Source organism: Desmodus rotundus, chromosome 12 (genome assembly GCF_022682495.2).
Source record: "Desmodus rotundus isolate HL8 chromosome 12, HLdesRot8A.1, whole genome shotgun sequence".
In the NCBI taxonomy this organism is placed as follows: domain Eukaryota; kingdom Metazoa; phylum Chordata; class Mammalia; order Chiroptera; family Phyllostomidae; genus Desmodus; species Desmodus rotundus.
Window position 1 is genome coordinate 14861391 of NC_071398.1, and position 26237 is coordinate 14887627.

The 26237-nt window shown below is 57.3% G+C and overlaps 1 protein-coding gene across 4 annotated transcripts; it reads left to right on the forward strand.

Annotated features, from left to right (window-relative positions):
* Positions 1 to 1927: 1927 nt before the first annotated feature.
* RIPOR1 (RHO family interacting cell polarization regulator 1) lies at positions 1928 to 25268 on the forward strand. Of its 4 annotated transcripts, none has more exons than XM_045191790.2 (22): positions 1928 to 2123; positions 17127 to 17253; positions 17372 to 17524; positions 17691 to 17769; positions 18454 to 18477; positions 18573 to 18626; positions 18771 to 18923; positions 19024 to 19087; positions 19181 to 19224; positions 19303 to 19428; positions 19868 to 20016; positions 20091 to 20220; positions 20301 to 21797; positions 21881 to 22002; positions 22796 to 22928; positions 23163 to 23298; positions 23422 to 23583; positions 23848 to 24006; positions 24135 to 24331; positions 24430 to 24513; positions 24611 to 24701; positions 24848 to 25268. In XM_045191790.2, the coding sequence occupies exons 2-22, from the start codon at positions 17150 to 17152 to the stop codon at positions 24943 to 24945; spliced, it is 3759 nt and encodes a 1252-aa protein (XP_045047725.2). In that variant the 5' UTR covers positions 1928 to 2123; positions 17127 to 17149; the 3' UTR covers positions 24946 to 25268. The 4 variants fall into 4 exon arrangements, with proteins under 4 accessions (XP_045047725.2, XP_024411974.2, XP_045047723.2 ...); XM_024556206.2 differs by lacking the exon at positions 1928 to 2123 and adding an exon at positions 9842 to 9984; XM_045191788.2 differs by lacking the exon at positions 1928 to 2123 and adding an exon at positions 16228 to 16297.
* Positions 25269 to 26237: the final 969 nt, after the last annotated feature.

Genomic DNA, 26237 nt, shown 5'->3' on the forward strand with positions numbered 1-26237 from the left:
TTAGACTCCTCCAGCATTGTTTTTCAAACTTTATTTAAAAGCCTGCACCCTGGCTGGTGTGGCTCAGTCGATTGAGCGCCGGCCTGTGAACCAAAGGGTCGCTAGTTCGATTCCCAGTCAGGGCACATGCCTGGGCTGTGGGTTCGGTCCCCAGGTGAGGCACATAGGTCAAGGCAGGTATGAGAGGTGACCAGCCAATGTTTCTCTTTCACACAGAAGTTTCTTGCCCTCTCTTTATCCCTCTCTTACCCTCTCTCTAAAAATAAATAAATAAAATCTTTTTTTTAAGAAATTATTACAAACAGAAAGAATGTGCATGTGTGATCTCTGGTGACCAGGGAGGATGAGAAGTCTTGGCACCTTTAAAATGCATTGGATATATTCCTATAGTTTTCTAGATTTCCACGGAGAGCCTGAGGCTGTCATTATGTGGAAGCTTAGCAAGGAAACAAAGGTGATTTTGTGTCCTTGTGCAGTCTGGGGATCTTGGAAACTCTACAAGTGCCCTGGGGTGAGCCCCTGGGGGTACAAGGGCCCTGGCTTAATGAGGACTGTCTATGTTACAGGGAAAACCAGCAATTTCACAGCCTCTCAAGATACAACAAACCCAGGGTTTTAGATAAGAGAGGGGTGGGGGTGAAAGATGATGTCACCTGATCCTCTCACATTTCCTCCAAGCAATCACTGCGGAAAAGAGACTCCGGCTTCAGTAAATGAGTCACTGGCTTTATAAGCCAAGAGCGATGGAAAGCAGATTCCAGGAAATAAGCAAGGAAGAATCTTGGGAAAGGTTCTCATCTGTAGTGTGAAACTGTCAAGCCTCTGCGGTCTTGGGGGAACTGGAGGAGGAAAATAACAGTGAGAAAGACTAGAGAACTATTAATAGCAAGGAGCCAGATGGAGCTGGAGGGAGAACCTGTGCCTTTGGGCAATTTGGAATAACCAACCGAGATGGCACTGACTCAGAAAATTATCCAGGCCACTTCAGAAAGGGAGAGAATATCTCAGTGTTGTAAGGTCTGCAGTCATTCACAATTTGGCAGACATGAAGACATTTACTGAGCATCCTTCAAGTTCCTGTGGTGGGTGGACAGTGGGTGTGGAGCAAGCGGTGAGTGAGGCTCCAGGGTTCCTGGTCCATTGAACAAGTCATTGCACTTTGCTAAGTGACAAGAAAGAAGTTGGGGGTGGGTGCAGCCACCGAGGGAATCCCAGAGGGCTTCTTGACACCGAGGGTAGGATTGGCCAGACACAAAGAAGGACAGGCTAAATTTTGGGCCTGGAACAGAGGAAGCAAGGCTGTTTGGAAGAAGTGAGAGGAGTGTAGCTTTGGGGACAGAGACACAAGAAAAGATTGGATGGGTCCTTTCTCTTCTCTCACCTTTGGGTTGTTTGTTTGCTTAGCAAATCTGGGGAGGCGGATCTCCTAAGTGTCAGGCAGCCTGTTTGGCACTTTCTGTTTATTTACAGAGCAATTCAATTCACCAGTGTTTACTGAGCTCCCTGAGCAAATCCGCCTGGCCCAGCTATGGAGCAGGCAGAGGGCACAGCAAGGCCAAAGGCCCAAAGGTGAAACCCCACAAAGCAGTCTCAGGGGCTGGAGTCCTTTGGGGCTGGAGTAGGTGAGGGGGCCAAGGTCTAAAGGAATATTGAGAGGTGACCTGCAGACTTCAGTCTGGTGGGGAGCAGATAAGTCCTGGAGAGACCTGTGCTCTGAGAAGCTGAGGCCAAGTGGGGGACGTCCCACCTCAGCACATTCTCTTCTGTGTGACGTTGGAGGTAATTAGCCTGGGGACCCTAACAGCTGCCGCCACCACCCTTCAGGAATTCTGGCCCTCCCTGCATGACATCTGGCCACACTCCCACTGCAAAGCTCTGTGGGAGAAGGTAATCTCATTAATCTTTTCATCTGATGTGCTGGCCTGAGTCACCTACATGCCAGTCCCCTTTCTGAGAAAGCTTCTACCAGCACACTGGCCTCTAAAGAGCCTGGGCTGATGGGGGCCTTCCCCACAGGCCAAGAGCCTGCCAACTCTCTGCTGGTCAAGGTCCTCCTGGCTCTCAAGGATCCTGACTCAGCTCACAATGGTATCCAGGGGAACAGGTGAACCCTGGAGGGGAAGGTAAGAGTCTTGGGTCCCACCCCAGCCTGGCTACTGGTTCACTATGGTGATCAGCAGGCATGGCCTTCTTCTCTCTGCACTTGATAACTTGAGATCCAGGGCTTTTGAGGCTGGGAATCAGGCACAGAGTGACTCAGCCTGAATCCGCCTTGGTGTGTGGCGCCCTGAGGAGCCGCTGGCCCTTTCAGAAGGGACTGCAGACAAAGGCTGTCATGGGAGAAGCGTAGGTCATTGCGAGAGTGAAGAAGAGGTTCCTGGCGGAGCCTGGGGTCCAGGGAAGGTATCCCACAGAAGTGGTGTCTGAACTGATACCTACAGGGTAAGCAGGAGTTAGCCAGGTGAAGGAAAAAGGGGAAAGGTGCACAGAGCAGCCTGTGCAAAGATGTGAAGGCTTGGGAGAACAGGGTGTATTCAGGGGACAAAGAAGTTCTGTCTGGCTGAAGCAAGGACCTCTGGAGGAGGAACTGGCCAGAGATGAATGGCCAGGGGGAAACTGAGAAGAGACAGGGTCGGAAACGCAGAGGCCATGCAGCTGCCTGTGGAGAATGGACCAGGCCGGATGAAACCGAGGACAGTGAGGGGCCGGACAGAAGGTGCAGGTGGTACCCTGGCCGAGGGTGGGTGGGATGGCAGAGCTGGGGAGGACGGGGCAGACCTGGTGGCTGATGGGGTTTCAGGGGAAAGGCCACCGAGACATTAATCTAGGTGGCCTTTCCTTGGGAAGGGGAGCATTTCTTAGGAGAGGAGATAGGGTTGACTTTACCCTATGAGTTCGGGGCGCCTAAGGGTCATCTAGAGGCAGGAATGGAATGAGAGATAGGCGGCTGAGTCTCCAGCAACCCTGTGAGGATAGAACAAGGCCCCAGGAATTATCAAGATGGCCTGAAGAAAAGTATCAAGGTTGAGGGAAGGGAGCCCAACACCCAGAGGTAGCCCAACGAGGGGCATGAAGAGAGCCAGAGAAGCAGCTGGAAATCCAAGAGGAGCTGTCAGAGGAACCAGAGGGAGTTTCAGAAGAAGGAACTGGTCTGCCTCTCTGTCCAGCACTCCTGGAACAGGTCAAAGGATGGGAGGATGGAGAAGTGGAGGGTCAGGGAGCATTCGTTTACAAAAGGGCTGCAGAGTGTGGAGGAAGTTTTAATGGTGGTGATGGAGTTCCCAAGGACCATGATCTGTGACCGGGTATGACTGTGAGCAGCGCCACCACACAGGGCTGGACAGGTTGTGCAGGGCACACTTCAGTGATCGTGAATTAAGGGAAAAACTAATTGGGGCCAAGGGGGGACCTCCTGGAGTTGGGGGTATTTTGTAAAGCCTGTAACTGCAGTGTGGATACTTCCCACACGGTGGCGCCAAAGACCAACTCTGTACTTGGGCTTGAATGGCCAGGGATGGGGTCAGTTTGGGGGTCCTCTGACCTAGGGTCACCATCGGATGGGTGGGGGTATTACCAGATGCCCGTGGCTAGGACTCTCCCCACCACTATGGCCTCCAAATCTCTGTCAGAACAGTTCCTAGCAGTAGGAACTCAAAAATAGGCGATACACCACACACTGCAGCCTTTGTCAGGGGGGACCTCACTCCCTCCGCCTGAAAGGGTCCTTGGCGAGCAGCTCATCCCATGATCTGGGAGGCGTCCCTCCCACTTGTCCCTTAGGAGAAGGGAGTCAGGAAGGAAGGAAGGACGCCTGGTCCAGCCAGCAGGACACACACACCCCACCCCAGCACGGCCGTGCTCACAGGTCCCCCTGGAGGCTGAAGCTGGATCAGCAGGGCCAGTGACCCACAACACAGCCCAGCCTGGGGCAGAGTCCCCAGGGAAGTCACCAGTTGAGCCTGGCGACTCTGAACTACAAACTTACACCTACCAGCTGCAGGGGCTGGCCTGGAAATGCCTGAATAAGTAACGGTCATGTTGTCTTTGAAAATGATAACATGTTCATTGCAAACCATTTGTTGTACAAGTAAATATGAAGAAGAAAATAAAACCGGGTGAAATTACAATGCCCAGAAGTGACGGCCACTGCTGGCACAGGGATGAGCCTCCCAACAGCTCTCAGGGCCAAGGGATGCAGGTTGACCTGGGGAGACTCCTGCTACGGACCAGGCAGCTGTTCTGGCGCGCTTGCCGCTGCTCCGTGTCTGCTGTGTTGTGCTCCTTTCCCTACGCACATTTAAAACCCTGTCCCCCTACCCTACTTGGCCTGACCCTGCCACCTCTCAGACCTCCTTCCTTTCTACCGCAGACCCCGTGACTCAAACGCAGCAGGTTTACCTTTGAGGTGTTGCCCACGCTGTCCCCTCTTTCCCTGGATTATTCAATGACTGCTCCCTCCTTGTTAGACAGGTCTCCGCTACAACGGCACTGCCTCAGAGAGGCCTTCCCCGGCCACCCTGACCAAAGTAGCTCCTCAGCCCCATCACTCCACATCACATCACCTGGTTCATTTTCTCCACAACTCTTCCTCTCTCTGAAGTCACCTTACTAACGGGTTAACTGTCTCCTTTGGCTGGAGTGGAAACCCCTGAAGAGCAGAGACCTTGCCAGTCTGGCCTGCCTCTGTGACCCCAGTATGCAGAATGGTGCCAGGCACATAGTAGGTGCTCAGTCCACACATGACCTCCATTTTCAGTGCCCAGCGAGCCCCAGCGAGCATCTCAGCGAGCGCACAAATCTCCTGCAGCCCTCTGTCTCCCGCTGGTGGTCTCAGAGCTGTGTCTTCCCTTGACCCCTGAGTAAACAAGCCTTAAACGTATCTTTTCTTGCCTCTACCACTCTTTGGAATAAACTTCTTGAAATGGAACTGAAGGGTGAGAAGGGAATTTGCCCTTGACATCCTGAAATTTTTTAAGATTTTATTTATTTATTTTTAGACAGAGGGGAAGGGAGGGAGAAGGAGAGGGAGAGAAACATCAGTGTGTGGTTGCCTCTAGAGCGCCCCTACAGGGGACTCGGCCTGCAATCCAGGCACATGCCTGGACTGGGAATCAAACCAGCAACACTTTGGTTCGCAGTCTGGCGCTCAGTCCACTGAGCCACACCAGCCAGGGCCTGAAAATACTACTCTTAAACACTCAAACCAATTCCCACTCACTCACTCGCATGTCATGTCTATCACTGCCCATCTCAGAGGCCAAAAACTAAGTGTGTCGCCTGTTGTTTACATCTGCATTGTGTTGGTTATTAATGAGGCAAAGTGCCTCTTAAAATTGAGATTTTAATGAGTGAATGGATGGAGACAGTTAAAGCATCAAAAAAGAGAAGTGGCTCCAGAAACCACAAGGTGACAGTGGTAAAGGCAGGACTTGAACATGGGGTGGCATCCCTGGCCCTTGCCCTTTGGCACACACAGTGGGAAACAGGGTCCAGGCTGGGCTGAAGGTGGGTGGAGGCTGACGGCAGGTACAGTCATACCCACAAGTCCCATACTTACCCCTCTGGAGCCTACATCTGCCCCCACCACTCACTGAAGTGCTCTAGCAGGGCATGGCATGTTTGGCCCTCTCTCACTTGTCCTCTTGGTGAGCCAGTAGACCATTGTCCCCTCCAAAAGCTGTCTCCAGCCTCTTCCCTCTACCCACATGTCCAGCTGCCTTCTGGACACCTCTTCCTGGATGGATGGTCCCCAGACTCCTCACAGGCCACCTGCCCAAACCGACCACTTCACCTTCCCCTAACTTGATCCTCTAGGCCTTCCCACATCATTGAAAAACACCAGCATCTACCCCATCACCCAGGGCCCAACCCTGGCATCATTTGGGCTGCCCCCCTCTCCAGGCCCCCTATCCCATCACTCCATTCTGCCTCCTGAACATCTTTCGAATGTCTCCCCTCCACCCCCTCTCCAAGGCCACCATGACTTTGGCTGGAAAAATGACAGCAGCCTCTTTCTGGCCTCTACCTGCCCTCTCCATGCACTGCCTGAGTGACCCTTACAAAGCACAGATCTGACCACAGAATTCCCCAGCTCACAGCGCAGACCCCCCATCACCGCAGGTAAACTCCCTGTCACCTCAGTCAGTCCCCAGGGCCTCTCATGACTGGCCCCATCCCCAGCACGAGCTCACACAGTTCTCCAGCCACATTAAGCTTTTGCTCCTGCCAGCAAGGGAGGCTGCCCCCTACCCCCTGCTCCCATGCCTTGAACTCTGCTGCACTCTCTGCCCCAGATGCACCTCTAATAACCTACCCTCTGCCTGCCTAGGGAGCCCCAACAACTTGCCATGTTAAGGGCCCCTTCCCTACAAAGCCCTTCCTGACCAGCACACACTCTGTCTCACACGCGCGCACACAGACACAGTTGTGACCACACACACACTCACACTGGTGACTCTGGAATGTACTTGCCCTGACTGGCAGTGAGCGTCCACGGGCAGCAACTAGGTGGCCTCACTTCTGGCTCCCCATTTCTCACCGCCCCCCCCAGGGCGGAGCACACAGCAGCTTCCTCAAGTGCTTGCTGAATACCTGGTGGGGAATGCTACACACTTCGTCTGAGGCACGAGGACACGGGCGCAATAAGGGGCGGGCTTTCTTCTGTCCCCTCACAGAAAGCTGGGAGGCAGTTGCATCCCAGAGGGTTGTGGCCACGGGGCCTGTGGGGTGGGGTGAGGGATGCCTCCATTTTTCTGGGTTTTGGGACTGGAACTGCACTGCTTCCAAAACTAGAACTAGCTGTGCCATATGTGAGGACTGTAGGTTCCCTGTGGATCTCGCCGCCCTCTGCCATCTAATGGAGGAATTCTCCTGAGGCCAGAGCTTATCCCTTCAGGAACGTGAACTGCTCGAGGTAGAAATGGCGAGGGTGGGAGGTGTGCCCCAGCACCCAGCCCAGCACAGGGCAGAGCATATGCTCAGGGAATGATGCCTGACGCAGATTCCCGACTGTTTCGGACTCAGCGTACTGAGGTGGAGCTCAGAGACCACCCCTTTCTGATGACAGGACCATGGAAAGGCCCTGCCTTCCCCGAGCCTCAGGTGATGGTCCTGTGAAATGGGTTTCAGCTGTGTCCTTCCTCGCCTGGCTCGCTGGTTGTTGGGGAGAGGCCATGAAGGCCTCCAGTACCCTGTGGCCCTCAGATGCTGTCCCTCACTCAAGGCCTCTGGACAGACAGAGAGGGCCAGGTGAAGGAGTGTCCCATCTGCTCACTATAGCCCCATCCACACCTGGCTGTGGTGGTCACAGGTTGGGGAGCCAGGCCTGGTCACAGAGAAGGCAAATAGGCAGTGATGGGTGCTTAGAAGGGGTGAATGGGCCCTGGCTGGGTAGCTCAGTTAGTTAGAGCATTGTCCTGATATACCAAGTTTGTGGGATCAGTCCCTAGTCAGGGCACATACAAGAATCAACCAGCGAAAGCATAAATAAGTGGAACAACAAATCCATGTTTCTCCCTCTCCTGTCCTCTCCCTCTCTAAAATTAAAAAAAAAAAAAAAAAGACAAAAGTGGGGGCAGTGAGTGGGAAGCCAGAGCACACAGGTTTCTTGGAGGAGGTGACATCTGAGCTGTTTCCCAAACAGTTACGGGAGAGCATGATCCCGGGCAGAAGGGAGGTGGGAGAAGAGGTAGAGGCCAGAGGTAGGGGCCACGTCCAGGCAGCCGCAGGTAGGTTGGTGCAGGGGAACTAGAGCAGCGAAGGCTGGCAGGACGGGCGGGAGATGAGGAGCTGAGGCTGTCGTAGGCTGGATGGCCTGGCACACCACAGAGTCTGGACTTAGCCTGAGGGTGCTGGGGGTCAACATGAACTGATTTATAGTTGTTGGGTTTTTTTTAAAGATTCTATTTATTTATTTTTAGAGAGAGGGGAAGGGAGAGAGAGAAAGATCAATGTGTGCGGTTACCTCTCGAGTGCCTCCCACCGGGGACCTGGCCCGCAACCCAGACATCTTCCCTGACTAAGAATCAAACCAGCGACCCTTTGGTTTGCAAGCCAGCGCTCAATCCACTGAGCCACACCACCCAGAGCTTTTTTTTTTCTTTCTAGGTGATATGTAGTTCAATTTTTAAAAATTTTTTCATTGGTGTTCAATTACAGTTGTTCCCGTTTCCCCACCATTACTATCCCCTGCCCTGCTATTTCTTAAACTCCCACTATGAGCCAGAAACAGTGGTGGTGAGGACTTCCATGGCTCTTGCCTCCACAGAGCTTAGAGACCCACAGTGAGGTAGGTTTAGGCACACGAGCACATATGGACATGCATGCTACCTGGTGGTGACGAGTGACAGGAAGGCATGAGTCCACAGGACATGGGGACAGAGAGCAACAGGGAGAGACCATCTTCAGGCAAGGTGGTCAGAGGACGCCTGGCTGAGATGATTTTAGAGATGGGCAGGAACCAGTGGGTGTCAGTTTTGAGAGCTCCGGAGAGGTCCAGCATGTGGCTCAGGTGGAAGCTTGGGGGGACAGGAGTGCTTTGTAGAGGTGAGGACAAAGGAAGAGGAGCCCCTCTGAGGAGGGCCATAAGATCTGGTGGGCCATCCAGGAGCCCTGGGACAGGAGAAGGCTCTGGGCACACAGAGTGGCTTCGGATGGTCAGGAGTGGGTGGATGGAAGCCCTGAGACTGGATTGTGTCTCAGGGTTGGGGGAATGAGGAACCCAGGCCCTGGAAGCAATCCCCAGGCCTAAGAACTACAGAGAAGGGAGTGCTGCCAAGGGAGATGAGGGGGAGGGGGAGTGGCTGGGGAGCAGGGAGAAGGTTAGGTGGGTGCCTAGTAAGAACTGGTGAGGGACAGGGTGTCAGTGCCCTGCAGGCCTTTGTGCCCCTTCCCCCCAGCCTCTCAGGAAAATACTCAGAAACCTCTCAGGAGTATATTGAGGAACCTCTTAAAAGTCCTCAAACCACTTCTGGGTGTGTCCGTGCTACTTCTGAAGGTGACCAGAACATTCAAGGTTGAAGAGGGGCAGTGGCCCTCACTGATGGGAGGGGTGGGGGAGTGGAATGGCCCTTTGACAGAAATGTGGGGTCAGCTCTCAGCTCCACTTCAACCCACTCTAGTGGAGAGCCAGTCAGCGCTCCAGACCCCTGGTTGGAAAAAACTGGGCTCTGGCCCCCTTGGCCAACATGTGTCCCAAGCCCAGATAACTCACCCATGCTAAGAGCAAGACCTAAGACTTTCCAGAAATCATACCCAATGAGTGGTGACTGCATGGCCTGGCTAAGAGCCCAGTTGGTGGCAGGACGGGAAACCTGTCTCCACAGCAGAGAAACCGAGGCTGGCCTAGAAAACAGGGATGAAGGGCAGCGTCTGGACCTAGAAGGGGATTCGGGCCTCCCTCCTGGTTCCCCTCCCTGAAACAGAACTGGTCCTGATTCCTTCTTCCAACCATCACAACCCAACCCAGCCCAACACTGGCAGCTCCAGGACCTGTTTCAGGCGGTCACTGAAGGGGGGTGGGGGGAGGGCCGCTGAACGGTCTCTAGAGGCTACGGAATCTGAGCTGGGGACCGGCAAGTGGGGCTCTCCGACGAACCCGGTTTGGGGGTCTGCGTGGGAAGGAATGGGACTGCTTTGGCGACTGGCTGTCGGAAAGCCGCCCTGTTCCCTCCGATCCTGAGCGCTCCCGCCGCCCTAGCGTCCTCCAGGGTCCCGCCTACCCGCAAGCTGGTGGACTCCGGGGGGCGCCAGCTGCCCGGTTACCCGAGAGGGTGGAGCGAGCTGTGGGCGCCTCCAAGGGTGCTGGAGCTGCGGGAGCGCAGGGGGTGGGGCCCGGCGGGCCGGGGGAGGAGCAGGACTGCAGGGCGGCGGGGTGCTGGGAGGGGCGGGCGCCGGCGGCGGCTACAGCAGCAGCTGCGGTGCGACCAGGCCCGGCAGCGAAGAGCGCACAGAGAGCTCGAGGTCCGCGTAGCCCAGCTCAGCCATGTGAGTGTCCCCGCCGTATCCGGGAGCCGCGGGCAGGGAGGGGGGCTGGAGCGGCGGTTCCGGTGCCTACCCCACCAGTGCCGCTCCATAGGTCGGGGATCTGTTGTCCCGGCTGCGGCCCTGTCCATATCACCCTGGACCCGGACCCGGGCCGCGCGGTGTCGTTCTTTCCCTCCCTCTGCGCGCGGAGAACACAGCTTCACCCCACAAAAGCCGCCGCCTCCGGGCCTGCCGCGCCCGACGCTGCCTCCTTCAACCCACTGCAAGGCCCAGGCGGCCGGTGCCCCGCGGCTCTGGAGTGGGCCAGGCCTGAGGGCGGGCCCACGGCGCCAGCCTGGGCCCTGGCACCGTCTCTTTCCCGGAGCCCTCGCTGCCTTCGCCGCTGGGGAAGCTGAACTAGAAATGGGGAGGGTCGACAATGGGCGCAAGTCGGCCTCAGAGATGAGCTAATCTTCTCGGCCCTACCGGCCGGCCTAAGCCGCTTTGGGGCCCTGCCGGTGGTGTCCGAGCCTGGTCTGGGGGCCGGACTCATCGCCCAAGCCTGGTGCTTCTGAAGCCGGAGAGGATCGCTCCTGAGCGGTGGGAGAACAGACCCGGTCCCTGGAAATGAAAGGCTGGTGTGGGGTCTCTGCAAGCAGCCAGACCGGGACACCCTGCAGAACTCGTCTGGGGAAGGGGCTGCCCACCAGGGCTAAGTCTGGTCACAGCACCCTCTGTCCTCCTCTCCCCGGTGAGGCCTGAATGCAGCTTCTGGGACTGACCCGTCCCAGCCAGTTCTGTTGGGTTGCTCCTAATGTGTGGCTAGGCTGGCTGGCTGAGCACCTACTGTGCGCAGTCTAATATAACAATAACAATGCCTGGAGCACCATCAGTGGGGCCTGGCCCTGAGCCTGCAGCATACAGCGCCTGCACGGCCTTCTTAGGAAGGTTATGACAATCTGTCAGATGCAGAAACAGGCCCAGAGAGGTTAAGTAATATTCTAAAGGTCACACAGCCGATTTGAGGAGATGTGGGAACTAGACCCAGATTTGGAATCTTGCCACTGCACTATCCAACTAAGTGTCATGGAGGGGGAGGGGCGGGGGGAAGATGCGAATCAGATCAGGGAGTGAGGCACAAAATAATACAGCAAGACTTAGCTCCCGCTTCAACCCTCACTCTGGGTCCTGGATTCTGTGGGGCAACAGCCAGACAGCGGGGCCTGGACTTGAGTGGGGGTGGGAGGAAGACACAGGGCGCCAGGATGGTTCCTTCCGGGTGGAAAAGCTGGCAGGAGGGGTGCGGCTGAGTCAGGCAACCCCTCGCAGAGGCTGGGACTCACACCCCTGGCCTGGCCCGGGGGAGGCCACTAAGCTCCAGCTTGAAGCCTGCCGGTTGGGGAATGTGACCAGCTGACTAGCAAGAGGGCCGGCAGGAAGTGAGGCCACCGGGCTGCCTCCGCCTGGTTCCGGGGTGGGGGGTCCCAGGCCATGCAGCACCCCCCTCCCTCCCGGTTTCCACAGCTTGGCATGACGTCAGCTACCGGGTTTGGGGCATTGCTATGGATACAGGGGCAGGCTCAGGAGGGACCCCATTCTCCCTTGCAGCCCCCCTTGCCCAGATTATTTTTAGCTTCTGTTTACCTCAGTCGGGGCTCCGCCGCTGGGCAGTGGGGAGGAGCTGGACTGGGACTCCCAGCCAGGCGATTGGCTTGGTATACCACTGAGCTGGGCAGTGCAGGTGGGGGGACCTCCTTCCCCACGAAAGTGCACCAGTTTTTAGAGGGTATCGGAGGCCGCAGGATCTGGAGCCATGACGTGGCTAGAGTTCCACTGCGGGCTGCCCCAAGAGGCTGTGCTGCAGGCCCTGTCACCTTTGGGACCCGGGTCCTTTTGCATGTCCAGAACAGACTTCAGGGCTGTCACGGGTCCAGAGAGTCCACTGGTTCTTAACAGCCAGCCCCCCACCAGTTCAGGTGGACCCTCTCCCTCAGCTCAAGGGGTTTAGTTCTTTCCCTCCCTGGCAGCAGGGGAACTTATATGTGGGGTAGGAAAGTTAGGGTGGACCAGGCTTGAACTCTACCCCTCCAACAGCTCAGCCTCTGCTGTTCCTGGGTCTGGGCAGCCCGATTCACTCAGCCCCCCACACGTACTCCGCTCCCTACCTCCTTCATCGCCCTGGTGTACATGCCCAGGGGGTACAGCGGTGAGCCAAGCAGACAGGCTCCAGCCCCCAAAGTTCGCAGTCTGGGTGGAAGACAGACCCTAAAGGAGAACTGATGACCTAGTTATGTGGTCTCAAGGATCACAGGGAGGAAGCTATGAGAGGCCTAAAAGGGGAAACCAACCTTGGGCAGGCTTCCTGGAGGAAGAAGTCATGGGGTTAGACTTGAAAAAGAAGAGGGAGCTGGTCAGGGTGGGAGTAGTCAGAAGAGGGTCCAGGAGCAATGGGGGCTGCTGCTCAAATGCTGAAAAGCCTGGCGCATTGAGAGAGGGTCTCAGAGCTGGAACGGAAAGACCATGGGGCAGCAGGGGCCTGTGAGGGAGGAATGATCGAGGGTGTATGAGGGAAGGGACGGTCTTGTGGGGCATGTTAGAGAGTCCAGACGTTTATCTTTGGGGCAGGAGGTGACCCATGGATGCTTCACAAGAGTCAGACTAGAGGGACCTTAAAGATTGAGAGTCCTGGGGCCGGCCTCCTGGGTTCGAATCCTGGCTCTGCCGTTTACCAGCTGCGTAATATTGGGCAGATTAATACATGTTAACAACAGTAGTTAACATTTGTTGTGTGCGTACAGAGTGATAGTGTGCCCACCCCAGCTTCCATACCCCACATGCAATTCTCCCTTCCCCAGATCCCCCCTTGAGAGGGAAGTGTCTCAGTTCATCGCCCCGACAGCCCTGTGGGATAGCTGTTGTAGCTGTTCTTGTTGGTATTATCCTCATCTAACAGATGCGGATCCGAAGACCGAAAAGGTGAAGGGATGTCTTGCCCAAGGTCATGCAGCCAGTTAGCTCAGGTTTCTCATCTGTGAAACAGGGCCGATAGGACTTATCCCTGTGGGGTTGTTGCCAGAATTACATGAAACGATGTTTGTCAGTTAAGCCCAGTGTCTGGCCTATAGAAAGCACTCACTAAAGCAGTTTGGGGCATTGTCAGGTGACTGGAATTTTGCGAAGAGCAATATTGTTATTGAATAAAGAATGGGCCATCGTGGGTAACAGTGGGGACACGGAGTCCATTAGGAAGATGCGGTGGGGTTCGAGGTGAGTTGGTGACAGCTTGGACCTGAATTTTACCTGTGCAGGTGGAGGAGAGAGGGCAGGATCCAGAGGTGGCAGCAGTGGGTGGCTTGGTGGATGTGGAGGGTAACCGAACCTGTGGCATCCAAGATGATTTCTAGCTTCTGTCTCCGAGAAATGAGTAAATAAATAGATGGTGGGCTGTCGTGGAGAGGCTGAGACTCGGGGGAGGAAAGTGGGGGATTCCGTCTGGGGACTATCAAGTCAGCACATCCCCGATAGCCCGCTCTGCCTTGTCATTCAGGTCTGGGAGGCAACAGGCACACAGCTGGGTATACAGGCCTGGTGCTCAGAATAGCCGTTTGGACAAGGAGGAGATAAGGAAGCTGGTGACATTTAGATGGCATTGAACCGTGGGAGGTGTCCATAGCCCAAGAGCGGGAAGAATGAGCCCCAGTTGAGGACAGGAAGAAAGATCCTCTGTGGGGAAAAATACGATGTGCAGCCAAGGAGATAGGTGGCAAAGCAAGGTCATGTTGCCTTTTGAAATTCAAGGGAAGGAAGGGCTTAAGGAAGAGGAAGAGAGCCACAAAGTGAAAAGCTTTGTGAGATCTAGCAGGATAAGGACTAAACAGTGGACACTGGACTCAGTAGCAGGGAGGCACTGGTGCCCTCGTCCAGACCATCAGGGGAGTGGTGGGTGCAGAAGGCGGTCCAGGGTGGGAAGAGCAGTGGGTGGGTGTGGAGAGGAAATGTACACATCTCTTCCAGAAACTTGGCTCGGCAAGGAGATGGGGGGTGGGGTCGGTAGAAAGAGACACAGGAGGGGCTTGTTTCTTTTTGTAGCTATTTATTTACTTTATATTGAAATATAATATGCATACAGAGAGGGCACGTGTTCTTGGTGGTACAGCTTGATACATCTTCACAAGGGGAACACAGCCGTATAGGATTAGGAACCAGAACCCAGATTAAGAAATAGAACATCATTGCCACCCTGGAAGACCCCTTGTGTCCCCTTCCAGTCCCTATGCCCAAGGGTAACTACTAGTCTGATTTCTATCACTGTAGAGTTTTGCCCGTTTTTGAACTTTGCATCAAAGGAATCATATATATCCTCTCTTGTACTTTTGCTTCTTTCACTCAACGTCACATCACGTCTGTAAGATTCATCCGTGTTGTTGCATGTACTTGTACGTTCATTCTTGTTGCTGTAGAGCATTCCATTATCAATTGATGGGCATCGGAGTAGTTTCCAGGTTGTCTTCATTCTTCTGTGTGGGAGTGACTTGCGCTTGTTTGAGGCTTGTGGAGAAAGTCTGAAACACTCATTTCCTATGAGAAGGGAGAGAGATGACTAGGATTTCCCCAGTGGGAAACAAGAGCCTGGCTGAGGTTGAGAATTGCTCTGTTGTTCCAGCTCAGCTACTGGGCCAAGACCTCTGGCAGCTCCTGCCAGCCTGCGTGCAGGTGCAGAGAAGACAGGGAGTTGGGTTGCCCAGGGCTGGTTTCCGCCAGGTAGGAGAGAAGCACAGAGTGCTGGGCATATTCAGGCTGGGGAGAAGGGTGTGCAGGAAGGTAGGGAAGAGAAGTAGGAGGGAGCTGGCAGAGAGAAAGGAAGCAGAGGCGGATGGTGAGCTCCGTGCAATCTCCAGTGACTGGCACATGCTGGAAGCATGTGGGTCCTCTTCCTGGGAGTCTGGTGGCAGGGTGGGGGCGGGGGAGAGTGCTCAGGGCTGTTACTCAGTGAATAGCGGAATAACTGAGGTCCCAGGTAGAAGGCAGGTGAGGTGGAGGTGATGCAGAGAGCCTCAAGGTTGTGTAGTCAGTGCGGTTGTGATTTAGGAAAGGAATATTCCAGAGCCAAGGGATAAGACTGGGGTGTTCTCATGGTGGGGGGGGGGGTTAGCTGGAGGATGAAGAGAGGCCAGTGCTGGGCAGGCAGTCCACTGAACGCTTACTTGCTGGTGTAGGGTGCTTAGCACCCAGTTTTCAAGGCAAGAGGGTGGCATTTTTCAAGCTAGGGTCCTTGAACATCTGGCCTCTGAATCTATAGGGGGTTGGTGGTCTTGTTGGAAATGCAGATCCTTGGGTCCACCTAAGCCTCTTGGGGAGAAAGGCAGCTCAGTGCAACAGATTGAGCATCAAGAAGCAGGAGTGTTTATGGGGTGGGAGAGCACCCAGCCCCTCCAAAGGCATGGGATGCCAGTGGACCCTAGGCATGGTGGCCTCTCTCCTGGCTGGAGGTGGACAAGGGACATTCAAGGAAGAGATACTGGGGGCAGGCAAGAGCTGGCACTAAGAGGAAATAGCCCACGCCAGCTGGAAACCAGAAAGATGGGACTCCACCATAGGATGCAGCTTCTGTTAGAGAGGAGGCCCTGGCTGGGCGGTGCGCGTGGTTCTCTTCCCTGGGATCTGTGGGGGAGGGAGAATGCCCAGATTGAGTACCCCTGCTGTGGGTGTAGCTAGTGGGGGGCGGGGTGCATGGGGCTGTACCCAATTCTTTGCTTCCTTCTCCAGGCAGCAACACAGAATATCCCACACTTTTAGCTCCTTTACCTTCTCAGCCTCTCGGACCCCTCACGCTCAGCACCCGCTCTCTAGCCTTCGCACTCATATCCCCAACTCTGAGCCATCTGTGTGTTCAGCCCTTTTTCAGCACCCCTCAACAGCCACCCTGTGAGTCCCCTACTGTTCTCATTCTCTTTATTCCCTCCATATTCATGGCTCAACTAACTCCCTTTACCCACACTCCTGATCCCAGCCCAGAAGACCCCGTCAGTCCCTTCTCCGAGGGAACCCCCTGTCACCCCTCCCAGAGGCGGGGCAGGCCGAAGCCCGGGTGCCCCGTGGTCCTCCCGTCCAGTCCCGCCCCGCCCCATCCTGGCGGGCTGAGTCAGGCGGCAGGAACTGGGCGGGGGGGCGGCGCCGGGAGGAGCTGAAGCCTAAGCAGAGTCGCTGGGAGCGAGCGCGGAGCCCAGCCAGGCGGGCACCAAGTGGCCCTGGGCCGGCGGGGACACAGCGGGGGGGCAAGCGCGCGGGGGAGGGGGGGGCTGTCCTGGACCTACCATGAATGCCAAGAAGAAAGGTAGGACCCGGTCCTGGGGCTGCGAAGCCTCCGGGGCAGTCTCCAGGGAGTGCGGGCGGGATTCTGGGGGCCAGGGGCGCGTGTTTCTCCGGAGCAGGGTGGGGGTCTGCGGAGGATCTCTTCCCGCTAAGGCTTAAAGGGTCTGTTTGTGACTCAGTTTCCAGGTCCGAGCTGCAGGAAAGTGGAGGGGCGGGGCGCTTCTCGGCACTGCCCCCCACTCTGGGAATCCCCCGGCTCCGAGCGCCGGGAGCGTTCAGGCGTCCTGGCGCCTGGGAAGTGGTGGGGGCTGGGAGGGAGCCGCTTACCCGGAGCAGGGGGTCGTGGGCGCCAAACTTGCACTGGCCGGGCCTCTACGTCGGGCAGCTCCGCTGGGCTCCAAGCGCACACCCCGCCCGCCAGGTGACCTCCAGCGGCCTCGCTGGCTGCGGGCGGGAGCTCATGATCCACTTTGGGTTGGGGGGAGATCAGGGGCCGGTCTGGGGAGCCTGCCCCGCCCCCGGGTAAACAGGCGCTTCCGCACATTCTTCGCGCGCCCCGCCTCTTTCCTGCCCCTTCCCAGCTGGAGGAGGGTCCCCGCGCGACCCCCCTTCCTGCCCCAGGAGGCAGGCGGAGCCAGCACCTCTGCAGGAAGTGGGGGCCGAACCGAGGCCACGCTGAGTCCGAGGCCGAGACGCCCGCGGCAGTCCTGTCATTAGCGCCGTGGCTGGCGGTGTTGTCGGACTGCCGGCGTCAGGCCGTGTCCGGCGGGACTAAGATACGGAGGACGGGCCGCGGGGAGGGGGCTTCGAGGGCCCGACTGGCGCTGGATACCCGCCCTCGCCACCCCCAGGGAGCCCCGCGCGGACTCATTCCATGATGTCCCTGTCGGTGCGGCCGCAGCGCCGCCTGCTCAGCGCCCGGGTCAGTAGGAGCCAGTCCTTCGCAGGCGTCCTCGGCAGCCACGAGCGGGGGCCCAGGTACGCAGAACACGGGGGCTGATGGGGTCAAGAGTGTCTGGCTGGGCTGGAGCTGTGTGTGCAGTGCGGGTCTGGGGGACTCCTTCTTGCCTCTCTCTGAGTGCAGCGTCTTCTTCAGGAGCTTCCCGGCCTTCAGCCCCCCAGGGCCCCCGCGGAAGCCCCCAGCGCTCTCCCGAGTGTCCAGGATGTTTGCCGTGGCACACCCAGCCCCCAAAGTGCCGCAGCCAGAGCGGCTGGACTTGGTGTACGCTGCTCTCAAGCGGGGCCTGACGTAAGCTACTGCCTCCCAACGCCTGGTCCCGGGATCCCTCCCCTAGCCCCATCCTCTTTCTGCTAGTGAGAACTTTCTCCGCCCTCACACCCTCTCCTCACTGCCTGTACCCTTGGCAGCTGGAGGCTGTGGAGGTAAGCTAATTCTTGTTACCCCCTTTTCCCAGGGCCTATTTGGAAGTACACCAGCAGGAGCAGGAGAAACTCCAAGGGCAGATAAGGGAATCCAAGAGGAATTCCCGTCTGGTGAGTGAAGGATGCCCTGGATTACTAATGCTTTTTGCCCTGGGGTGTGGGGGGGCTGGGAAGGGCCAACCCTGGGTGACATCAAGGCTGTTTTCTGCGGTGAATTAGTCCAGATGTGACTAGGAGAGGGGATATCAGGAAGGGCTGGGGAGGTTTCTATCTCTATTCCCCACACTGTGCACACTTTCTGCCTGGGACCCAGTGCTTGTCTGTGGGAGCTTCCAGTGGGGTGGGGGGACCCCCACAGACATGGCCAACAGGAGATTATATTGTAGTGGCACTGAGGGAGAGCCGCGGGTCTCCCTGGGGAACAACAGCCCGGGCTTCCCGAAGGATGAAATACTTCTGCTGGGTCTTGAAGGATGAATAGGTGTTTCCGGGTAGGGGGAACCACGCATGAGGCGCAGAGCTCCCTTCCGAGGGGATGCAGAGTGGCAGGAAAGGAGTGGGCTAAGGGAGGGACCTCAGGGAAGAGGTGTGGGGAGGGGAACTGGAGGGGTCTTGGGGACCAGATCTATGTCACTAGTACCCATCACAGGTCAGGCTTGTGGGTCTCTCCCTGCTTTGACTGAGTGGCTGTGGACTGTGGTGTGAGGGGTAGGAAGGCTGTGGAGAGGAGCAAGGTGGGTCTGCTGGAATACCTCCCATACCTCCTAAGTACCCCCTCTCTTTTTCCCCTCACAGGGCTTCCTGTATGACTTAGACAAGGTGAGTGTATAGGGAATGGTGTTGGAAGAGGTTGGCTCATGGGGAGGGTCAAGGGCCCTGGGCCTCAGGCTCCTCCTGATGCACCTCTCCCCCAGCAAGTCAAGTCCATTGAACGCTTCCTGCGACGGCTGGAGTTCCATGCCAGCAAGGTACATACGCAGCATGCGTGTGTGCGTGCGGTGGGGGCTGTGGGACTGGGCGCCTTAGGGACATGGGGGAGATGTTTGGCGCCGGGTGTGTGACCCCCGTAGTGAGTCTCCATCCTTTCACTGCCACCCCACTCACCTGCCCAGATCGATGAGCTATATGAGGCTTACTGTGTCCAGCGGCGTCTTCGGGATGGTGCCTATAACATGGTCCGTGCCTACAGCACTGGATCCCCAGGGAGCCGTGAGGCCCGGGACAGCCTGGCCGAGGCCACTCGGGGGCATCGAGAGTACACAGAGGTGAGGGATGGGTGCCCATGAGGCACAGGCTCAGGGTGTGGCAGAGCCAATGAGAGGGGCCCGGTTGTTGACCCATCCTGTCCGTGCCCGTCCCTGCCAGAGCATGTGTCTGCTGGAGAGTGAGCTGGAGGCACAGCTGGGCGAGTTCCATCTCCGGATGAAAGGTACTGAGTGGTGGGGCAGACGGGGGTGGGGAGAGGGAAGTGTGTGCCTGAGACCCCTCCCTCAGCGTGGCCCTTCTTTTCCTCCACTCCCAGGGCTGGCTGGCTTCGCCCGGCTGTGTGTGGGTGATCAGTATGAGGTATGAGGATGTGCCGGGAAGGGCTGGGATGGCAGGGTCCCAACACCAAGAGCTGCCTCATCCTGCTTGTTCCCCTAGATCTGCATGAAGTATGGGCGTCAGCGCTGGAAACTACGGGGCCGCATTGAGGGTAGCGGAAAGCAGGTGTGGGACAGTGAGGAAACCGTCTTTCTTCCTCTGCTCACGGAATTCCTGTCCATCAAGGTGACGCCTCTGCCCAGGACCACAGGACACATGACCTTGTGACTCCCTGACCCTGTGAACCCCTCATGACCCTTAACAACCCTGAGACCCTTACCCCTGTGACCCCCTCCTGGTTCCATGGCCCTGGGAATGTGGGATCCCATGACTTTATGACCCTGTGATTTCCTCATGACCTTCTGACCTTGTGCCTAAACCCCCATGAGGCTATAACCCCTATCAGCTCAATGATTCTACAAACTTAGACTGCCGTGGTCCCCATGCTTCCAGGGTGTTTCAAGCCTCCATGGCCCCATTACCCCCAAAACTCCAATCCCTGCAACCTCCTCATGACCCCATGACCCTGTGACTGTTGTGAAACCTCTGTGCAAATTCAGACCTTTGATATCCCATGATATGACCCTTATACTCTTGTGACCCTGTGATGCGTTCTTGGCTGTAGGTGACAGAGCTGAAGGGCCTGGCCAACCACGTGGTTGTAGGCAGCGTTTCCTGCGAGACCAAGGACTTGTTTGCAGCTCTACCCCAGGTTGTGGCTGTGGACATCAATGACCTCGGCACCATCAAGCTCAGCCTGGAAGTCACGTGGAGGTTGGTGGGGTGGAGGAGCTTGGGGACAGGGCCAGGGGCCAAAGGCACCTGCTAACATCCTGTTTCCTCCCCAGCCCCTTTGATAAGGATGACCAGCCCTCAGCTGCTTCTACTGTCAACAAGGCCTCCACAGTCACCAAGCGCTTCTCCACCTATAGCCAGAGCCCACCGGACACACCTTCACTTCGGGAGCAGGCCTTCTATGTGAGCCACAGCCCAGGCTCAGGCCCCACCATGCCCTGGGGCCTGAGGGCGCTCCTGAAATGCCCTTTCCTCTCCCCCAGAATATGCTGAGACGACAGGAGGAGCTAGAGAATGGGACGGCATGGTCCCTGTCATCCGAATCTTCAGACGATTCCTCCAGTCCACAGCTCTCGGGCACTGCCCGCCACTCCTCAGCCCCTAGGCCCCTGGTGCAGCAGCCTGAGCCTTTGCCCATCCAAGTTGCCTTCCGCAGGCCTGAGACGCCCTCCTCTGGGCCCACAGATGAAGAGCGAGCCAAGGCCCCAGCCCTGGCCAATGGGCATGCCCCCTACAGCCGGACTCTGAGCCACATCAGTGAGGCCAGTGTAGATGCTGCCTTGGTGGAAGCTTCAACAGAGGCTGAGGTCCTAGAAAGCCAGGGACCTAACCCACCTGCATGCCCAAATCCCATCCATGGGAAGCAACCTGGTCCTGTCCCTGCTGTCCTGGACCTTGACTCTTCTGTCACAAGCCCCACTCTCAGTGCAATAGGCCCTGCCCCCTCTGTACATCTAAACTCACTTCACAAGGTCACAGACGCTAGCTCTCCTGAACTAGCAGGTCCCACTCACACCACTACAAGCCCTGCCTGTAGTGCTGTAAGCCCTTCCAGCAGTGCTCCCAGCCTCACTCACACTGCCACAGAGTCTGCCCACCAGTCCAAGCCCTCTACCCTCACTGCTATAGGCCCTACCCCCAGTGCTGTGGGCCCAGGCCAAACCACAACTCCCACCCACACGCCAATGCTTTCTACCCTCACGACTGTGGGTCCTACCCCCAACACTACAAGCCCAGTCCAGACCGTAAGCCCCAGCCACACTGTCAAAAACCTGACAAGTATTGTCACAAGCTCCACTGTCAAGCCTTTGCTGTCTACCCCAACTACGCCAGGCCCTGTGCCAAGTGCCCAGGGCCCAGCCCTGCCTACCACAAGCCCCACCCATACCACAGACCCCACCCACACCACCACAAGCCCTACTCACAAAGCCAGGATGACGGCTCACATCACTATAAATCCAGTCCCCAATGCTAAGGGCCCAGTCCAAACCACCAGAAGCCCCACCCACCCTGTCACAAGCCCCACTCTTACAACTGTATGCTCTTCCACTCCTCTAGACCTTGCCACGCTCCCCAGCCCTTCTGCACACACAGACCCCAACACCCCAGGCACCGACCCACTGTCCTGTAGCCGCCCAGCTTCCACGCCCTGCACTGAGGCAGCCCCAAGTACCTCCTACCCAAGTCCTGCCTGCTCCAGTTTGGAACCCCTTACAAGTCCTCCCCCAGAGCCCCCAGGGCCCATCCTTCAGAGCCCAAGCCCCCCTTCCTCACCCTTAGCCCTGGTGCCCCAGCATTCAGACATTAGCATGGCCATGGCTACCCAGGCCCCAGTTCCAGGAGCAGCTGGAGGGCCTGGAGACAGGAGGCTAGAGGAGGCACTGAGGGCCCTGATGGCTGCCCTGGATGACTATCGTGGCCAGTTCCCGGAGCTGCAGGGCCTGGAGCAGGAGGTGATCCGGCTGGAGAGTCTGCTCATGGTGAGGATGGCTGGGTGGGGCTATGACAGTGCAGGAAGGGGGGCCAGGCAGTGGCAACAGCTCTGTTCCCTTCACAACCCCAGCAGAAACAAGGCCTGACTCGGAGCCGGGCTTCCAGTCTTAGCATCACGGTGGAGCATGCCCTGGAGAGCTTCAGCTTCCTCAACGAGGATGAAGATGAAGACAACGATGGTCCTGGAGACAGGTGACAGGGGCTAAGTGAGATGGGGCTAAGTGAAGAGGAAGAGGTGAGGTGAGTGGCAGGTAAAGGAGTAAGGCAAGAAAGGGGAATAGGTGAGGTGGGGCCAAGTGAAGCACACGAGGAATGCAGCAAGACTGGAAGTGGGCAGGAAGGGTGGACTTGCTTGTGGGTGCATCCCATGTACTCACGGGTCCTGGATGTCCATGCTTCTAACGCCATCTGTATCTGTATCCCCAGTGCTTCTGACCGCCCTCCTCCTCCTCATTGTCCTTGCAGTGTCTGCTTCCCTCGCCAGTCCCCTTCAGCTCACGAGCCCTTTCATTCCCTCTGGGCCCCCAGCATCAACCCTGTTTGTCCCGTACAGCCTGGCCCCTCGGCTCTCTGTCCCAGAGCAGCCTTTGCCAATTCCCAGTTGAGGGTCATGCCCGACCCTGCCTCCCTCTGCTGCTGCCCAGGTCACAGCCCTGTCTACACCCCGACCCCTTGGGCCACAACTCTTTGCACTCCACATTACATAGACTATCACCCCTGCAACCCTGTTCCCATCCATCCCTGCCCCGGCAGCCCCAGTGGTCCTCGCTAGATGTTGCACAGGGCAGGTGGACTCCGAAGACCCCTGCCACCACCTGCGGGTCCCAGCCCTTTCTCTTAGAAGTTCTCCATGAATGTACCCATTGTCTGTTGCCTGTGCATCATCTGTTCTTCCCTTCAGGGATGGGGGGAACTTAATAAAAATGCACGGGTGACCACATGGTGATACCTACTCCTAAAGTGGTTGGCCCCATTTTTCTCTCAGGCTCCCAAGCAGCCTGGAGCCTGGGGCTGAGGAGAGACTCAACCCACCCAGTGCCCGCCCACTCAGCACAGAGTGTCCAGCTCTGGACATGGCCTTGGTCCAGCACCTGTACTACTGCAGCCGCCTCCTGCTGGTGAGGCTAGGGGTATTCCCACCACCCTCCCTTTATAGCTTTTTACCCCAGAGAGCCCTCCACACCTGCTCTGAGTTCCATGCCCCAACGCCCAGGTCCCTGGCATCTGGCTCTTACTCCCACACTCTGGCTCCCTCCAATCTCTCCTAATGCATGCTGGGACTTGTAGTCCTTGGGCTCCACTCTCAAGCTGTACCTTGAGGTTTGAGCTACTTGGCCACCCCCATTCTCCAGAAACTGGGCACATTTGGGCCTCTGCGCTGCCAGGAGGCGTGGGCCCTAGAGCGGCTGCTGCGGGAGGCGCAAGTGCTTGAGACAGTATGCGAGCTTAGCAGGCGATGGGAAGTCCCTGCTACCTCTGCCCAGGAAGGTAAAGGCCCTGTGGGCTCTGGCTTGGTGTCTGCCCTGAAGCTCCTTCCTTGCTCTACCGTACCTATTCTCGTCTGCCCACCTGCCTGCTCTGTTGCTGATGGTTTCCTGCATCTCTTCACAGTGGTGCAGTTCTTGGCCTCTCGGCCTGGCTTTCTGACCTTCTGGGACCAGTGCACAGAGGGACTTAGCCCCTTCATCTGCCCTGTTAAGCAGGTGCTGCTCACCTTCTGCAGTCAGTATGGTGCCCGTCTCTCCCTTCGACAGCCAGGCTTAGCTGAGGCTGGTGAGTGGGCTGCCTACTTGCCCCCTCTGCCTTCCCTTCTCAGATCCCCAGTGATGGGACCATAGGGAAAGCCAGGTTAGCCCACACGGACATGCTGAGCTGAGCACTGGGAAGAAACAGCAAAGGCTTATGCCTTGGTGCAAGAGGACCAGAGGGGTAGGGTGTGGACCGGGAACCTGGACCTGAGCCTGGGGTGGGAGCACTCTTCCCTCTGAGGGCCTGGGTCTGTCCAAACCCTGAGGCCGGTGGCACCGCTTCCCACAGTGTGTGTCAAGTTCCTGGAGGATGTGCTGGGGCAGAAGCTGCCCAGGAGGCCCCAGCCGGGCCCTGGAGAGCAGCTTACTGTCTTCCAGTTCTGGAGTTATGTGGAAACCTTGCACAGCCCGTCTATGGAGGCCTATGTGACCGAGACCGCTGAGGAGGGTAAGGCAGTGGCCCTGATCACAAAGCGGCCTGACACCGAGGGTGGGTCGTATGGTGCGGATGAGGACGTGAGCATACAGGAGGCTCCTTGCCCTGCCACATTGTTCCGAGCCCCCTCCTTCTTTCAGTGCTATTGGTGCAGAGCCTGAACTCAGACGACCAGGCTGTTGTGCTCAAGGCTCTAAGGTTGGCGCCGGAGGGGCGGCTGCGAAGGGATGGGCTTCGGGCCCTCAGCTCCCTGCTTGTCCATGGCAACAACAAGGTCATGGCTGCTGTCAGCACCCAGCTCCGGAGCCTGTCGCTGGGCCCTGACTTCCGGGAAAGGGTGAGAGTCGGGCGGGGCTCCCTCGAAGTCAAAAGCTGGGGTCCCAGGGTCCCAGGGTCCCAGTATCTGGCTAAGTCGGCCATCACACCCTTACTCAGGCCCTACTCTGCTTCCTGGACCAACTTGAGGACGAGGATGTGCAGATGAGAGTGGCTGGCTGCCTGGCCCTAGGCTGCATCAAGGTGATCCCTCCATCCCACCCATCCGTCCCCCAGCCCTGGGCCCTGGGCTTTTACCACCTGCTCTAATGGGCCCACCTCAATGCTCCTCCTCTGGTAGGCTTCCGAGGGCATTGAGCCCCTGGTGTACCTGTGCCAAACGGACACAGAAATCGTGAGGGAAGCTGCTCGGCAGAGCCTGCAACAGTGTGGTGAGCCTGGGGGATGGGAAGTATGGGTCAAGTATAGTCTTGGGACATTTTGGCTGATGGGAATAGGAGTTAAATGGGTGGGGTCAAGAGCAAATGGACCAGGGTGGGGCTAACACCACTCCCGACCCCATCCTTAACCATTACAGGGGAAGAGGGACAGTCTGCCCATCGACGGCTAGAGGAGTCGCTGGACGCCCTGCCCCGGATCTTCGGGCCTGGCAGCATGGCCAGCACAGCATTCTAAACTCCCCACCCACCAGCTCCCAGTGCCCCTTCCCCCACTTTCAGGGCTCCCCAGGCACTGGCAGGGAGGGTGAGGGCTGGCTCCAGACACCCCTCCCCCACAGATCCCTATCAACGAAAATCCTAATATATTCTTCTGTTGCCCTTGGGGTGGGTAGAGTCAGTGCCTGCAGTCAAGTGCCTCCCAGCCTCAGCTCAGCACACTTGCCACGAATCAATGTTCCGGGCCTGGCCATCCTGCCTCTGCCCCACCGCATCCCTTGGTTTTGTATTTTATTTACAGAGTTTTACAGAAAATAAAAAAATCAAAATGCCTTTCCTACACGCCTGGCCTAGTGTACTCCTGACCCTCTGGCTCCAACACCAGTGTGCCCACACTCCTAACTGTGACGACGGCATGTGCTTCTGCCCTGGAAATCTGGGTGGGAGAGAGCCCAGAGGCTGGAAGTGGGGTTGGAGCAGAGGAAAAGGGTGGTGGCATGTTGCTGAGGAGGCTCAGCCTGTTGGCTGGGCGTGCCCTGGGCCTGGAGGCTGGGGGCTCAGGCTGGAGCCAAAGTTGGTCTGGAGAAGGCCTAAATAGGGGGCCAGTCCTGGGAATGGTTCCCTAGCAGCTAGCAGGCACCCTGCTGCCAGGAGGCAAAGAGGAAGAAGCAAGGAGGAAAAAAGGCGTGGTGGCGACTGGAGCTTCTTGCCACCAGGGGGCAGCAGAACCCCTTCAGAGAATGCCAGGCTTCTAGGTCTTCCCTTCAGCACTGGCAGCTGAGCACAAGGAGCTCCTTGAGGCCTGGGTAGTAGAGAGAGAGAGGAGATCCTTGCCGAAAGGAAGAGCTAGAACCTGGGAGGCAGGAGACCCAGATGGCTGCCCTCTGACCCTACATAGCAAGTCCCTCCTCTCCTCTCCCGGAGCCGCCTATCTGTAATAACAAACCTGACTGAACCCTGTGGCCCCCACAGCCTGTTGACCTGTTTTGCTTTAGGAAGCAGGGCTCCAGGGAGGTTTGTCTCCCCCCAGAGCTGCCTGGAACATTAAGCGTGTTAGCCGCAGAAAGCTGAATTGCATGGGAGAAACTTCAGGGTGGGGTGGGATTTCAGGATGGCAGGCCTGTTCTACGGAGGGCCTAAGGGAGGCCCACACCCAAGGCTGGAGAAACTGGCCCTCCACCCCGGTGTCCTAGTGCCTGTGGTGGTAGCATGGCCGTGTGACACACTGGGGGAACGTGTGCACCTGCATTCAGGCAGAGCCAATGAGGTGCCAACAGTCCCTCCTGGGTGTGTGTGTGGCAGCGGGAGGGG

Bases quoted from the DNA above. Each gene is read 5' to 3' on its own strand.
- RIPOR1 (XM_045191788.2), top strand. The intron at 17,525-17,690 runs GTAAGCTACTGC...CCCTTTTCCCAG, and splicing joins GCTCTCAAGCGGGGCCTGAC to GGCCTATTTGGAAGTACACC. The intron at 20,221-20,300 runs GTGAGCCACAGC...CCTCTCCCCCAG, and splicing joins TTCGGGAGCAGGCCTTCTAT to AATATGCTGAGACGACAGGA.